A 16,744-nucleotide genomic window follows, 5' to 3' on the forward strand; every position below is an offset into this window, starting at 1 on the left:
CATGTCTGAGTAGAACCCCAAAAAAGAAAAAGTTGGGAGAGTATGAAGAATGCTTTTTACTTCAGCTTTTATTTGATAGAAGACAGTATAAAGAAGTTTGATGTTTTTTTTTGCTTAATTCAGGCCAAACCAATCTTCCTTTCAGTATGTGCAGATTATACATTCATATTTAAGAGTTAATTTCATTAATTTTATTACAAGACGGTGAGAGAACTGGTGAGTTTTTATAGGATGTGTAATAGTAGGGAGGAGGAGTTTGGGTTTGGTCCTTTTCATAATTTTCAGTTATTTCATAACTCAAATCTTAAAACTTGAGAACCAGTTGTTCTTTACATTGTACCCATGTTTCATCATTTGAATTCACTGATATAAATTCAGCAAAATTGACTTCCAATTAAAGCTTTTTTTTATGAGGTTTTTGAGTAGCATCATCAATATGATTAATATATCAAACTGTAACTGTAACTAATCTTTATAATGCAGCACATCATAACATAATTTCTAGTCTCAGGGTAAACAGAGAATCTGATAGAGCATAGTGCAGCATTTCTTTTTTTTCATGCCAGATCTAGACTCCACCGTGGAAACTCTGATGGCTAGAATCAAGTCTAAAGGTCAGGAGGGTGTTGACATGACTCTAAGTGGGTATTGGATTGTATAAAATCATTTTGCCCTACCCATCTTAGAGAGGATCTGGGCTTTCTCTCTTAGAAAATCTGTGGCTGTTTCTATATTTAGACCACGGCTCGCAATGAGAAAATGTTGTTTGACTCCTGTGTGGCTTTGTTTTTCTCTCACTCTCTTACTTACAGCAGAGCGCTCTGATGCCTGACGCCTTCCTTTACAGCCAGACAGGGAAGCGGTGGGGAAAACACACGAAAGCGGTTCTGACAGTCAGGATGGAGCAGCATGTGGAAAGCACAGAGAGAGAGAGAGGGAGGAAGAGGGAGGGAGCGAGCGAGTGAGTGAGCGTGAGGGAAACGAGGGAGAAAAAGAGCTGAATCAATGCCTCCTGTGTAATAAAAGGCTCTCTCAAAGCCGCACAGTTGCCAAAGCCCCAGAAAGCCACACAAGTCCTTTATTTTAAAGCATTAAATTTTCTCTCAGCACTGCATTATACATTAGCTGTAGCTGTAGTGAACCTTCTTTTTCCCCTTTCTACCCCTCGCTTTCTCCACTGCTCTCTCCCTCTCTGCTCCCAACCCACCCCCCTCTTTCCTCTCTCGGGTCCCTCCCTCTTCCCCCCCTCTCTCTCGCTCACTCTTACATACACACACGCGCGCTGCCTCGCTTCAGCCTCACTCTCTCTCTTGCTTGCTTGCGCGCCAGTCCAACATGTTGCCTGCGCGATGCTGCGCTCCAAAGTGGAAAGCGTCCTGCCGGTGTCCCGGCAGAGCTGCGGCACCGCCGCCCGAGCTGGCGCGCTGCATCTGAAAGAGCTCTGCGAGGAGGAGGAGGATAACCAGCCCAAGGCCCCCTCGCCTGCTGTGTCCATGTGGAGGGGGGCAATGCGCGGGAGGCGCTACCTGCTGGAGCGGGGCAGCTTGCCCGGGACGGGCAGCACTGGTGGAGTGACCGGAGGAGGCGGCCGGAGGCAGAGGTCGCCCGACTGGCTGTACGAGTCGTACTGCCGCATGAGCCAACAGCACCCGCTCATCGTCTTTCTGCTGTTGATAGTGATGGGTGCCTGCCTGGCACTGCTGGCTGTCTTCTTTGCCTCTGGACTGGTAAGTGCAGAGGTGATGGGGGGAGAAGGTCACTGGGAGGGGCGCAGGGGGGGGGGGGTGTTAGGTGTTGGTAGTGTCTTGAGCAAAGTGGGTGGAACTGGGTGCTGGCAAGATGAGAGGGAGCTTAACTTCTCACCTTTGCTGGCCCTCTGTCTCTGTCTTTTCTCATCCATCCTGCCTTCAGGAACTCTCAGTGACACAGGTACAGCCCCTCACAGCCCACAGCTGATGCTGCCTCTCTCTGGATGACAGCCAGCACATTTTCAGAGCACTCAGCGAAGATAATGACGGCGGGAAGGGTGGGACAAAAGATCTGGGAAATCAGTGTGGCTTACACTCCAGCCACATGTCTTTGTTTATTTTATAGAGCATTTCATCTGTGCTTTCAGAAAGTCTCGTCTACTCGATTCATCCTGAGAGCCATAAAGATCCCGTGAAGCAGGAGAGCAAGCATATCTTGAAAATCAACAGGCTTAGTCATGGCTAATTATGCTGAACGAATCAAGCAGAAACTATTAACCTGTCAATGATAATGCACTTCCATTGAAAGCCTGCGCTCTGTAAGGCTTGGCTGATGGTTGTCGGGGGGAAACAGCCACCCCTCTCCATTCAAGCCTCATTTTTTGATGTTGCAGGGATGTTCTGATGTTCTGTTCCTAGCACAGGTTTTATTTTAGTTTGCATCATTTTATATCACAGTTGTGATATTTATTGATCAGTTGAGTCAGTTCCAAAAAAGTGCTTTTCACAGTTTTTATTTATAATCTGTAATTTTCATACTATGTTCCATGTTCAGATTGGACTTCGATGCTTTTTTGGAACTTTTATAAAAAGCCCTCAAAATAGGGTGCAAAATCAAGTTCATCCAACACACCCTGGTGTTTTTAAATCTGCGTGTTGAGCCCTTGAGTATGTGCTGGCTGTTAGGTAGATTTCAGGCAGTGTTTGGAGGAAAAGAGCAGCATTCATTTGAAGAGCGACTCTGTGAGCCAAAGCAAAATATTGACACACTGCTAAATTACATCAAGGTTTTTTTTTCTCATGCTGCAGATTCCACTCCAAAACCAGACGAGTGAGTTGAAAATGCTCTAAATAACAGATGCTTGAATGCAATGCTGAACACAAAGCCTAATAACCTGCTATACAAAGGTTAGGCTTGCATTACTTGCCACGACTTAACCCTGTGGGTGTACTTGTGCTCTCGACTGCGTGGCTTCCGTTTCTTGTGTACTTGCTGCCTGACCTAAATCCAGGACTGAAGCCAAGCCCGTCTGGGTTGGAGTGCGAGGGTCTTTCCCGTTTCAGTGGCTGCACACATCACATTGATTGTGGAAAAAAGCCCAGAGCACATGTGCACTCAAGGACTGTTTCTGAAGATGTGCCTCTCCCTCTCTGTGACCTGCTTTCCACAACGCCCTCGACCCATCCAGCGAATGGCAGCTGAAACAGCCTGTTCTGCCTGTGCTGTGCTGGGTACGGACGGTGCAGGAGGCTGTGCTTGGGGGCTCAGAGTCTGTCCTTTGTGCTCATAAGTCCGTGCAGGATTTGGCAAAAACTGGGCCTTTAAATGAACCTCTGAAGAGGGTGGAGCTGCTGTTGTGTTTTTGCTTAGCTTTTTTTAACATAGTTCCACAATTACATAATTAGTTACAGAATTACGTATGGAAAATGTGAATGCAATATCTAAACACTCAAGTCTACATTCTTTTTTGATTTTCCGAAAGACTATGCACACATTTAGATAATTTTTTGTGTGCTCATCACCAGTTTAAGCCAGTTCGGAAGGTCACTAGTCAGTTGCGCCAGCTGAACGTAAATCTGTTCTTAGTCTAGTAAAATACCCCTTTGTTTAAGTTTACAAGCTATTAAACTCTATAATGTTCATTTTAGAGATGGCTGTTCATTCTAAGTTATTGAAAAAATGGCAAATAGTTCATTGCAACAAGAAATGTAATATTTGTGCCTTAGTTTTTAGATCACAGATCTCGCAGCTGCAGATTTAGAGCAAAACACAGACAGAAACAGAGCTCTTACTCTCTACAACTACATCTATTTAAAATAGTTGTTTGGCACTAGGACACAGTATTTCGCTACAGGGTCATTCCAAAACCTAGTGGCTGACGAGCCAACTGTGTGCAGTCACAAGTACAGTTTTGCTGTGATTATGTAAGCAAATATACAAGCAGTAGTGCTACGTGTAAAAATGAGAGTGACGAACTTAAATGTAGATGGAGATTATTAGTACACACAGCACTCAAATAAAATAACATTACTTTTCTTTGATGAACAGTTAATTACAATGGCAATTCAGTAAGCAACTGTAAGCAATTTGTTGATATTATTCATTAATAAATTATTTTAAGGAAAGACAATTAAACAATTCAGTTGACTTCCCAGCTTAGTATCTACAGTCTACTTATATTAAGCTTGTGCAAATGACTGCATAAGTTCTGCAGATGTATGTATTGCTCCAGCATCAGGCACATGACATCAAAGTTGTCAAAAAGACAGACTGAGTGGCAGCGTTAGAGACCAGTATGAATACCTTGCAAACACAAAATGGGAAAGAGCTTTTGTTCAGTTGACTGTGCAAACAGATTAAGAAAAGGTTCGGAGCTGTCCTTTTAAAGACAGTTGAAAGCCAAACAACTAAGGAGCAAATTGATTGCAGAAATTTGCAAAACCAAGTGAACTAACTGAAATTCAGACTCACAAATGTGTAATTCTTTCAGACTTTATATTGGCATTGAAGCCAAGTACATACAAAAAGTAAGGAAACCATATTTCTAGCCACATATCGTTGTCCACAGATCATTGGTTATTTGGTCATTTCAATGAATTGCTGTCAAGTATATTATCATTTGATCGTTTTATTCATGGTTTGGCCATGTACCACAGCCATGGATTGTTTTGCCACTCCCCTTAAGAGCATGCGTTCCTGCGGGAATGTGGCGTCAATTCATACCCTTATGAACTGCAAACATTCAGAGAGGAGAGCAGTGATGGATACCCCCCCCCCCCAACATTCTAGGGATGCAGATATTGATCATTTGGTTGATCAATCAATTGATCAGATAAGAAATACTTTGAACCTTGTATTAATTCCACTCTGTGAACTGGATGCTAAGTGCTGAGATGCTGAAGCATTGACGTCATGCTGTTGAGGTGGGCCAGTTTGTTTTTCTTTTTTTTTTGCAGCTTGGAATGGTCCCAAACTTTGGACACCTTCTGTTGTTTTCTCTATCCTGCATATTCTGTTAGTTCTTGCTTTATTCTCTCTTTTTCTAATTATGCATGTTGTGTGATAGGAATAATGATGATATTTAAAGCGGTTGGTAGCATTTTGTTAAAACAAGGGGTTTGTTCAAGAATAGCCATTTTGTGATGATAAAAGACATTTTCATACTCTAACTATGTACAAAAATGTATACGTCCATTTTAAATGATGATACCTATCACTGACCACATATTTCTTTGCGTCCTTTATATTTGCATGGATATTAAGCAGTACATTCTATAGAGAGCAGTTCAGAGTCAAAACATTCTGACAATGTTAACTCTTCCTAAATCAGTTCCCTTTCTTCCAGGCTTTCTGTATGGCAGATGGCTGTTTGGCAGTCACTGTATTTTACTTAAACTGTTGGATGCACTGCCTCCTTGATTGCCAGTGGTGCTGCTCTATTTTGTCCATGTCCATAAGGATTTAGAGAATATGCAGAAATACAGACAAAATGAATGTTAAGAAGGCTCATTTATCCACATTTTTTAATGAGCATAAGTGAGCATTTACAGTTCCAATCCTGTCTAGTGTGTTCTGCTACATCAGCAATTTCGCCATAATTGATGGAATAGTGTAGTGATGTACAGTTTGAAGCAGAAATTCTCTAACTGGCTTCTTTTTGCCCTGCCCATTTTTAAATAAGCTCTACTGCCACACTTGGTGTTTTGTAAATGTACTTAGAAAATAGAAGACCTGCTGATACTAAAGGTAAATACAATTCAAATAAGCAACTTCAAATATGCCCCAAATCAATTCTGTTTCCATTGTTTTACCTTCAATAATAACAACAAAAGCAAGAGCAAGAAAGCAAGAGAAATCAAATGTGGAATGATGTGGCAACCAAAAAGTGCTAGCACACTTATTTTAACTTAAAGGGGTCATCGTTGGCATAACATTACTGTTGGAACATGCCCCCTTTTGGCAGACTTTTTGGCAAAGCAATGTACAACATGGCTGTGTTTTTTAGGGGAAACAGACAAAATGGAAATAATATAAACAACTATATGCTTAGATGAGGGGTGGTCGGGCGTGACAGCGATCCACCAAAATTATCAAAGAACCCATGGTTTTTGGATATTGATATTTGGCCAGAAATTTGACTTCTTTATTTTAACCTGATGTGATCCTGCTGTAAAATTAACAGTCCTCTCGGCTTGGGCTTGTCAGCTAGTCTCATTAAGTGAATAAAAAAAAATGCTGGGCAGTGCTACTCAAGGACCAGTTTTGAGAATCACTGCACTAAATAAAGCCCGAAAGCATACACGATTCAGTACCTGGGGTACAGTTGGTTCTGTGAATTGCAGCAACCCATTTGCTCCTGTCTTGTTCACTAGCTTTTGGCTGTCTGGAATTTATTTATTTTTTGGCATTTTCTGAATTTGATTTTATAAGTAATAGCACAACAGCTCTATCTCATTTCGTGTTTTCACTAGAAGTGCATGAATACCGATACTGGTATCGGCCAAATACAGTGCTCTTTTACTTGTACTTGTAATAACAAACTAGGCTCTGTTACCAACATCTGATAACGCGACTTCATTGCTGAAGTCGGAATTCAGATCCACAGTATGGTTCCACATGTAAGCATGAGAGAGAGAGAGAGAGAGAGAGAGAGAGAGAGAGAGAGAGAGAGAGAGCATGCAATCTCAGCAGCTCAGCAAACCATTCTTAGCAAGACGAAAGCATGAATCACTCTGTCCAGCCACCGTTAGTCCACCTTGACTTCAAAGAGTTCATACATCCAAGAGTTCATTACCCCTCCCAACTCCTCCTATTTACTTCCTGATTTTCTCGAAAGTCTCATCTGATTGGCTGATGAAGTTCTGACGTCTTAAATATATGCTTGTTTAAAAAAATGCTTATAGAATGTGATTTTTTTGAAGAAAAAAACAAAATTAACAAATTAACTATAATATTAATAATATAATATAATAAAATAATAACTATAATGTTACATACTCCTGAATGCTTAATTGTAAGTAGGTATCGGATCTGTAATTTTTACAGTATTCATACTAAACGCTAACGCTGCCACTCATTCTGTCTTTGTGCCACTCAGTGGGTGTAACCACGGTGACTTTTTCTCCAGCTGTGATGTCATTTCCATACCCTCTATTCTGATGTAGCATTTAACTATGACACATTTAACTATTTAAAAATATACATTTGATTTTCATTTAGTTTGTTGCACAGTCAACATTTTTAAACAAGCATTGGTTACATTTATTCATTACTCTAATTAAACAAAATACTAATAAGCTCTGATTCATACTGCCCTCTGAATGAGCTTACACTTGCTTAAACCGTAGTACAATACAGTACTTTAAAAGAAAATGTCTGAACCTTTTGTGTAGGAATAATCAACACGACAGGACTCAGGAAGCTCCCTGCTAATCTGCTGTACTTTGGCCAAGATATCTCCCCTGATGGCAGATTTAAACAAGATAAAAGAGCCATTGTCAAACTCTCAGAAAGGACTGGCAGTGAGACACTTGGTTCGATAGGGTAACGAAGGCTCAAATATCTAAATACCCTTTGGATATTTGAAACAGCCTCATAAGGTTGTTTTTGTTGATGATGATGTTTGAAAGCCCCTGTTGTTGCAGGCTTGCTGGTTGGACCTGACTGCTGTGTGCACTCTGACTGAACACCCGGCCCCCCTTCAGAGTGTTTAGCAGACCTCTCATATCTTGGGTGTCTCTGAAAGCCCAACTTCATCCATTATGCATGGGGCTTTGGCAGTTTTTTTTTTTTAAATATCTGTTAGCGGCTTTGTGTGCCTCGGCCTAGACACTCTCTCTCTCTCTTGCTCTTTCTGTCTGTCTGTCTCTCCCTCTCCGCTTTCACCCAGACGGCGGCTGAGGAGAATGTGAGAGGTGGCGTGTGTGAAGCAGGAAGGAAAGATCCACCCAAATTTGCACCATGTCATCTCCTATAACATCGAGCATGTTTTTTTTGTTTTTTTTGCAGCTTTGGGGTAACGATGCGAACACGCTGCTGACAGCATGGCAGAATTGCTTAGAATGCTGCTTCCTGCATCAGAAGCAGCATGGGGAGTTTTTTTTTCCTTTTTGTTCTGGAACTGTGCCTGTTGTCAGCTTACAGTAAATGAATGCAATGTAAATGTGTGGTAATCAAGCTGTCTTTCCCTATCATTGCTTTGTAGCCATGATGGGAAATGAATCACGCTGTGCTACTAATGTATATGCTTTACACATTTAAGTCTACAGAAGCAGCCTGATTAGTAAGCCAATCCTCCAGTCAGTACTTTTTGTAGAATGTGGAGAATGTGTGTAAAATCAAGGCTGGGATGAAGCATTATCCCATATGGGCAGGGCCGTTTCAAGGCATGTGGGGGACCCAAGCAAAATGGAGCCCACCACATACCATCATCCATGATTTTAAAGTGAAACTAATGTGCGTTATTCAGTAGCTTTACCCATTCAAGTGTTAAAGACGGTGAACAGCTGGTATATATGGATACTGCTGAACATGTTCCAGTCTGGTTGTATGCATGATGTAGAGTCACCTGGAATAGTTTTCTCAGTGTCTTGAAGAAGTTCCTGGATTGTGCTGAACAATAGTTGCTGCTTTTGCTTCACGCTGTGATTCAGCTCATCCCAAATCACCTCAAATCACCATCTCAGTTGATCAGGTTTAGGGTAGGGGATTGTGGAGGACAAACTTTTTTTTTTCATTATGTAATTCCATATCTGTCCCTTAATTGTTTTGATGCCTTTAATATAAATCTACAATCTAGAACAAAATTAAGAAAACCATTTAATGATAAGGTGTTCAAACTTTTGACTGGTACTGTATATGGGTGTTTTCTTACTTTTAAAACACCCAGCATTTTGTATAGCTGGAGACAGAAGACAAATCTTCTGTTTATATTACACATAATGTTTCTCAAATGATTGATGAATCAGTATCAGTACAGTATTTATATTACAGTTTGTAACAATTTTTTGTACTTATTTTAGACACTCTAAGTAATAAAGTTCTCTTGACATTGAAAATTTCCCAGATCACGATAAAGTGGCACTTGTTAAGCTTGGTTGGGTAACAACATTGTTGATGCCTCATAGATGCAAACCTAACATTCAGCTAAATGTCCATTAAATGCAATTAAATTATTGTCAAATGTAACCCTACATTTAAATCTACCCCAAACCCTAAACTTAACATTTATGGTTTTGGTTTAGGGTTAGATTAAGGTTTTAAGTAAATTTTATGGTTAGGTTTTGAGTATGGTAAAATAAAATAGAGAACCGTTTACTTTCAGCTGAGAGTTTAGTGACATTTAATAGATATTCAGTTAAACCTTAGGTGAGCATCTATGGTTACCTTTTATGGACCATCCAAGTAAAGTGGTATCGTCGATTGGTAATTGTAAACTGTTCAAATACGATATTTAAGAGTTCACAAATGTCTTGCAGTTGCCTGAAAAATAACGAGCTGGCTACATTTATGGACCTGTTGGGGAGTACAGCAGCAGGTTAAATTCAATCAAGTTGGCAAGCCTTACATAGCAAAAGGTCTTTTAGCTTCTATTTGTGAGATTTTTCTCTTTCTTTTTTTGAGACCAGATATACATCTCTGGAAAAAAAAGAGACCACTTAAAAATGGTAAAAATTTTACCAAATTAAAAACCTCTGCAATAGTGAGGTTGCATTAAAAGATGCATGAAAACTGTAATTAAAAAACAGTGTCATTCCACCAAATATTGATTTTTGAACTCTTAAAACTTTATGAATATGAACTTGTTTTCTTTGCATTATTTGAGGTATGAAAGCTCTGCACCTTTTTTGTTATTTCAGACATTTCTCATTTTCTGCCAATAAGTACTCTAAATGACAATATTTTTATTTGGAATTTGGGAGAAATTCTCTCTGTAGTTTATAGAATAAAACAACAATGTTCATTTTACTCAAACATAAACCTATAAATAGCAAAATCAGAGAAACTGGTCTCTAATTTTTTTCCAGAGCTGTACTTGTTTGGATTCCTCCTGATGAAAGGTTTTATAATTTTTTACCCCTGTAACTGATGATTCAGATAATGTACAACATCATAAATATTCCTGAGTATAATGGAATAAGTTGTAAAGTGTGAAAAACACAGTGATCTGACCTCTTTTCTAAGATTTTAAGATTTTCTACATCATTAAAATTGTGCAGTTGTTGGCCTTTTAAGGTTGTTGGCTGATCTTATAATATCATTTTTGATTCAGTACTATCTTACAAAGGCGCTAGTAGCTGTTAACAGTGGCACCCCAGAGCTGTTTGGCCGGTGCAGAGGATCAGGGTTAACGTGGAAGCTTCTGGCCTGTTCGGATGTGTCTGAATCCAGATAGTGGAAGATAGCCAGTCAGGTTGTGAAAGCACAAGGCAGTTGTTACAGAGGTTGCGGCCCAGCGACTCACTGACCCACATGAATGCTTTTACTCACAGCAGAAAGCTGTGCAATCACTATATACTGATCTGCCACAGCGGGTGGGGGGTGGGGAGATAAATACGGCAGTTAAACGCGCTGCTAAAGGCAAACACTATTTTTACTACTTTATAATAAGATTTAATTGGAAAAAAGTGCTCTGTTAATTAAAAAAAACATGTTTAAGGATCTCTTTAGAATCACTTTAATTAATTGTTGATTCTCTGTCATTGTATACCAAGTTTAAGAACAATAGACTTAATACATTTCTTAGGAAATTATATTTAGCATAAATTCCAATAGGGCTGCAGCTATCGATTATTTTAGTAATCGAGTACTCTACTGAAAAATCGTTTCAATTAATCAAGTAATCGAATAAAACATAAAATAAGAATTTTCACTTAATAATGAATGATCGATTGGTTTAATTTTTAAATTCACAACATACATTTCCACATTGAAAACACAAATAGAAATAAATAAAACATAAAATAGACATAAATACCACAATTTATTAAATTAAGTTACATTAATTCAACTTATGATTTCTTGTAAGTATTAAATATAGGGCATTAATCAATAATAAAGGCATAAACATTGGCTTTATGTTGTGCATCTTAGCTAAATGACAATACAGTAATTTTATTGCCAGCTAACTTTAACATGTATTTGTGTATAAACTCCACAGCGCAGTGTTTACTGATTACATAAAACCTGTATTAAGTAAGGAACTTGTCTCCATTGTTATAAAGTAACCACACACATTAGACAGTATTAATAATAATCAGTACTCGCTCTCAGTACAGTGCTGTCGTTCTGTTATTAAGGTACATTAATGTAAATCCCATTGATTTGTTATAAGTTAAATTAACCTGCTCACCGCTTAAAAAACCTCCGCCTCCTTCACTTCCTGCTTTCTGTACGCGGATGACATAACGCTAAGGGCGCTATTTCACATTAAAAGCCCGCACTAAATTCCGTACTCTGCGTTTTAAAATTAATTAAACGATTACTTGAGGCACAGGAAATTAATTGATCAATTTTTTAAATTAAGTAACTCGAATTATTTGAGTAATCGATTCACCCCTAAATTCCATATATTATCACTTAGCACTGCAATAATAAATCATTGTTATTAATAATGTGAATAAAAAAAAATCCTTAGCAAATCAATCAATAAGCGTAAGTGTAACATTTGTGCTCCTTGTTTTCATCCAATTACTGAAAGAGGAAAAATACAGACAGCAAATACAAGCAGTGCCAAGATTAGCATGGACTAAATATATATATATATATATATATAGAAACATTTATTTTCATACATCGCTTCAACAAAAATAGATTTGCACAGCGCCTTATCTGTTCCATGTGAGCATCTATAGATCCTTCCACACTAGAAAAATGGCAAAACTGCTATTTAGTAAACTGTAGAAAATAGTTTAAAATTGTGTTTAGCTAACACATTTAATAGCATTGGCTTCATAACAGCTCTGAGCTACATTTTGGTGCACAGCTAAATTGTACTAAATTGTACAGAGCTGCTAATGCTGACAGGCTTTCTTGCCCACATGGATACAAATGTTCAATTAAAATGTTTTTTTTTTTTTTCAGAGACGTATGAACTTTTGAACTCTTAACTAGCGCTATATTTTGGGTTGCTGAAATGGAAGATGCTCCTCAGGGTGGGGGTTTTAAACCTGAAAGATCTGTGTCTGTATATCTCGCGTAATGAGTTGCTTTAGGACTCGGCTGCATGTCAGACGTGGCTGATGACTATAGCTGATGGCTGTTTTTGTGCTCATCAAGGTCAGATTCTGTTAAATGCTACAAAAACAGCACAATCAAATGAATTTATCGATCTTATCAGTATAAGCTGAATCTGTTGATATAGTACTGTTAGGGCCTATGAAATCTGTGTTTTCCCAAAGATTTTTACGTATTTCTTTTTGTTTTCGCTGAGATTCCGTCATTTTTGGAAAAACTTTTTGTCTTTCTCTCTAAGTTGCAAAAATGAATGTGATTGTTAGATTTGTCCATTCTGCACTAAACAGCACTGAGAGGCATTTAAGGGACCGTAGGAAAAGCCTAGACAAAATAAGAAATGAATAAATCTATTAAATTTGTGATGTTAATTTACCAATGAAATAAAAAGATACAGTATCAGTCAAAAGTTTGGACGCACCTTTTCATTATTTTTTTATTTTATTTTTTTATTTATTTTTATTTTTTTACATTGTAAATTAACACTGAAGTTGTTCAGACTTTAATAGTTACCAATCCTTATTACTTATTTTTTGTTTTTCCTGCCATAATATGGATTAGAACATTACTCAAGTATGGCTGTTCTCTGTATACCAACCAACTCTACCTCTTCACAACTTTACAACTGATGCTCTTAAACACATTAACAGGACAAAAAATTCAAGTAATTAACTCTTACCAAGATCATCACAGCTGTTAACAGCATTAAGTTGACTGAGAAAGAGGTGCTACTTTGAGGAAAGCAAAATATAAAACATATTCTGGTTTGCTTAACATTATTTTAACAAATAATTCCATGTTTTTTTCTTTATAGTTTGCATGATTTTAGTATTAAACTACAATGCAGAACATTTTAAATAATGTAAAAAAACACTAAATTCAAGGTGTGTTCAAATGTTTGACTGGTACTCTAAGTATACATATTTTTTTACATTTTGTACATTTCAGAATATACTGTAGTATACTTTATTGACTGACCAAAGAGGAGTCCTTTCTTTTCTTCAATAATCAATCAACTGAAATCAATATAGACCAGTTAATTGATTATGGTAATATGAATGTCAACAGAATGTCTGTACTCATAATTTTATTTCTATTTTTTATCTTTTTCTTTCCAATTTACACGACCAATTACCCAACCCACCTATTAGGACTACCGCAATCACTAGTGATGCCCCAACACACCAGGAGGGTGAAGACTAACACATGCCTCTTCTTATATATGTGAAGTCAGCCACCACCTTATTTTGAGCTGGTGCTGATGCAGCATTGCCGAGAAGCATCACAACGCGCTCAGAGGAAAGCACAGCGACTCGGTTCTAATACATCAGCTCACAGACGCCTTGTGCTGAGTGACATCACCCTTTGGAGTGATGTGGGGAGAGAGAGAGCACCATCTACCCACCCAGAGAGAGCAAAGCCAGTTGTGCTCTTAAAGGGCTCTGGTAGCCAAAAGCAAGCTACATGAACAGGATTCGAACTGGTGATCTCCTGATCAGGAGCGCAACTACATACTTTTGGGGTGTATGCAAACTTAGTATCTGCGCCCCCGCAGTGTGTCATTACTTGCCCACCGCGCTCCGCAAAACCAGCAAGCTGATTGGCTGTTTCTTAGGAGAGGAAATTTATTTGTGGCTTTGAGTTGGCGCCCCCTCTAGTGCAGCGCCCATATGCGTCGCATAGGCTGCATACCCCTTGGGCGCCACTGCTCCTGATTATAATAATGTCTGTATTTAAAAGGAATTCCATTACTTTTTTTAATCTTTGCATGACAGAAACTAGGGCTGTTCTAGACATTTTGATGGATCAGCTACAGTCATGTGAAAAAATTAGGACACCCTATAAAAACCTGTATATTCTTTAACATATTTGGACATGTGGATATTTACTATCAAATTTAACAGTACTGAGATATCCAAGTAATATGACTAAACAATAAAAAAAATAAGAAACGCCTTTTTACAACTTTATGTAAAATGTAATTCAAAAAGAATGCAATTTCTGGTGAGGCATAAATTAGGACACCCCTATATATTGGGCCACTTAAAATAGTTAAGATCACACACAGGTGTGTCATATCAGGTGCACATGATCAGAACATCGATACCCAGCATGTTGAATGAGGCTTACCCTATTTAAACCTCAGAAATGTAGTTTGGTGTGTCCCTGACTGTTGAAGTAAGAGTGAGCACCGTGGTGAGATCCAAAGAGCTGCCTGACGCCCTCAGAAAGAAGATTGTGGCTGCTTATGAGTCTGGAAAGGGATTTAAAAAGATCTCCAAAGATTTTAACATCAGTCATTCCACCATCCGGAAAATTGTTTACAAGTGGAGGACATTCAAAACAACTGTGACCATGCCCAGGTCTGGCCGTCCAAGCAAGTTCACCCCCAGAGCAGACCGTAAGATGTTAAAACAAGTCATGAAAAATCCTAAAATTTCATCACAGAACCTACAGCAGGCTTTAGCTACTGTCTATGTGAAAGTGCATGACTCAACTATCAGAAAGAGACTACACAAGTTTAATTTTCATGGGAGGTGTGCAAGGAGGAAACCTTTGCTCTCTAAGAAAAACATTAAGGCCAGACTGAAGTTTGCCAGAGATAATGCAGACAAAGACCAGGACTTCTGGAATAATGTTCTTTGGACAGATGAGTCTAAAGTTGAATTATTTGGACACCAGAAAACAAGACGTCTGGCGTAAACCAAATACAGCATTTCAAGAAAATAACCTCATGCCAACTGTGAAGCACGGAGGTGGAAGTGTCATGGTTTGGGGATGCTTTGCTGCAGTAGGACCTGGCCAGCTCACCATCATAGAATTCACCATGAATTCTGCTGTGTATCAGAGGGTGCTTGAGGAACATGTGAAACCATCTGTAAAAAAATTAAAGCCGAAGCGGAACTGGACCCTGCAACATGACAATGACCCAAAACATACCAGTAAATCCACCAAGGACTGGCTAAAAACTAAGAAGTGGAGAGTCCTGGAATGGCCAAGTCAAAGTCCAGATCTTAATCCAATTGAGATGCTGTGGAGTGATTTAAAACGAGCTGTACATGCAAGACGCCCCTCAAACATCTCACAGCTGAAAGAATTCTGCATTGAGGAGTGGGGCAAACTTTCTTCAGATTCTGTCAGAGATTGGTGGGTTGCTACAAGAAGCGTCTCACTGAAGTTATTTCAGCCAAAGGGGGCAACACTAGTTATTAGAGGGTGGGGTGTCCTAACTTTTTCCTCTGTTATAATATGCCTTTTTGTTCATAAGTTTTGTTTTATGAGTAAAACTATGTTAATTTTGGTTGTTTAGTTGCAATTAAATTACTTTCTTTTCGAGAAATAAATAAAAACGATTTTGGACATTGATATGTGAACATTTCTCAATAAAGAGCGGACTCTTTAATGGGGTGTCCTAATTTTTTCACATGACTGTATATACTTTTGAATCTTAATTCAGTTTTATTCTTAGCTTTGCTGTAGCAGAGGCATCCTCTATGGGACGTTAACAGAGACGATGCTGCAGTTTACAGCAGTTGTTAGCAGTTAATAGCATTTTTACAGACAGCATGGCACGGTGATACGCTCCTGTTTTTTACACAAGATAGTGTTAATTTGTGATAAGTTAAATTTATCCAGTTGGTAGCCAAAACAAGGCTGAAATTGGATCCTACATCTAACTCTCCATTCCACCTTAAATAGAGCAGCATTTGAGTATGAGGAGAATGTCAGCTTCAGCAACAAGGAACAGTACACAGAACAAGAAATTAAACTATTTAATATGTCAGAAAAGAATGATTTAAACAACTTTTCTGTAAAATGTCTGTCTGCTTTCTGCCATTATTGTCCACATCACCAAAACCACTTGGTTTTACTCATGCAGCAATTCTAGTTCATTAAATGAATTTGTGGAGACTCCCACCCTAGCTCTACTTGTGAGCTACGCTTTGTTACAAATAAGACTATAGTGAAAACAGAGCTGAACTTCAGAGCTGAATCGTTAGAGAGTCATTTAGACTGGACCATAAAATATTAAATACATTGCCTGACCAAAAAAATAAGTTAACTCTAATATATTCATTGGACCACCTTGATGATGGTAGAGTCTGATCACTGCACAAAGTCTTCTCCAGCACATCCCAAAGATTCTCAGTGAGGTTAAGATCTGGACTCTGTGGTGAACAATCCATGTGTAAAAATGATGATCTCATGCTCCCTGAATCACTCTTTCACAATTCCAGCCCCATAAATCCTGACATCGTCATCTTGGAATATTCCCGTGCCATCAGGGAAGAAAAAATCCATTGATGGAATAACCTGGTCTATATTCAGTATATTCAGGTAGTCAGCTGACCTCATTCTTTCAGCACATACTGTTGCTGAACCCAGACCTGCAGACCAACTGCTGCATTAACCCCACATCATTTACTTACTTAAATCCAGGTGGAGACTTTTTTTTTGGCCAGGCAGTTTTTATATATAATTGTGTTGAGAAGACTGTTTGGTAAGGCTTGCATGTTCCTCTTAAAGTATCTACAATTAAGGT

General features: G+C 38.7%; 1 protein-coding gene across 2 annotated transcripts in view; it reads left to right on the forward strand.

Moving 5' to 3' along the window:
• Window positions 1-966: 966 nt before the first annotated feature.
• Window positions 967-16,744, forward strand: part of adcy2a (adenylate cyclase 2a) — a 231,342-nt gene continuing 215,564 nt past the window's right edge. For both annotated transcript variants that reach the window (XM_049480739.1, XM_022674109.2), the window contains exon 1: window positions 967-1,727. In XM_049480739.1, the coding sequence (XP_049336696.1) occupies window positions 1,350-1,727 (378 nt within the window). In that variant the 5' untranslated portion in view covers window positions 967-1,349. The remainder of the gene's footprint in view (window positions 1,728-16,744) is intronic.

The sequence above is a fragment of the Astyanax mexicanus genome, chromosome 6, assembly GCF_023375975.1.
Source record: "Astyanax mexicanus isolate ESR-SI-001 chromosome 6, AstMex3_surface, whole genome shotgun sequence".
Classification (NCBI taxonomy): Eukaryota; Metazoa; Chordata; class Actinopteri; order Characiformes; family Acestrorhamphidae; genus Astyanax; species Astyanax mexicanus.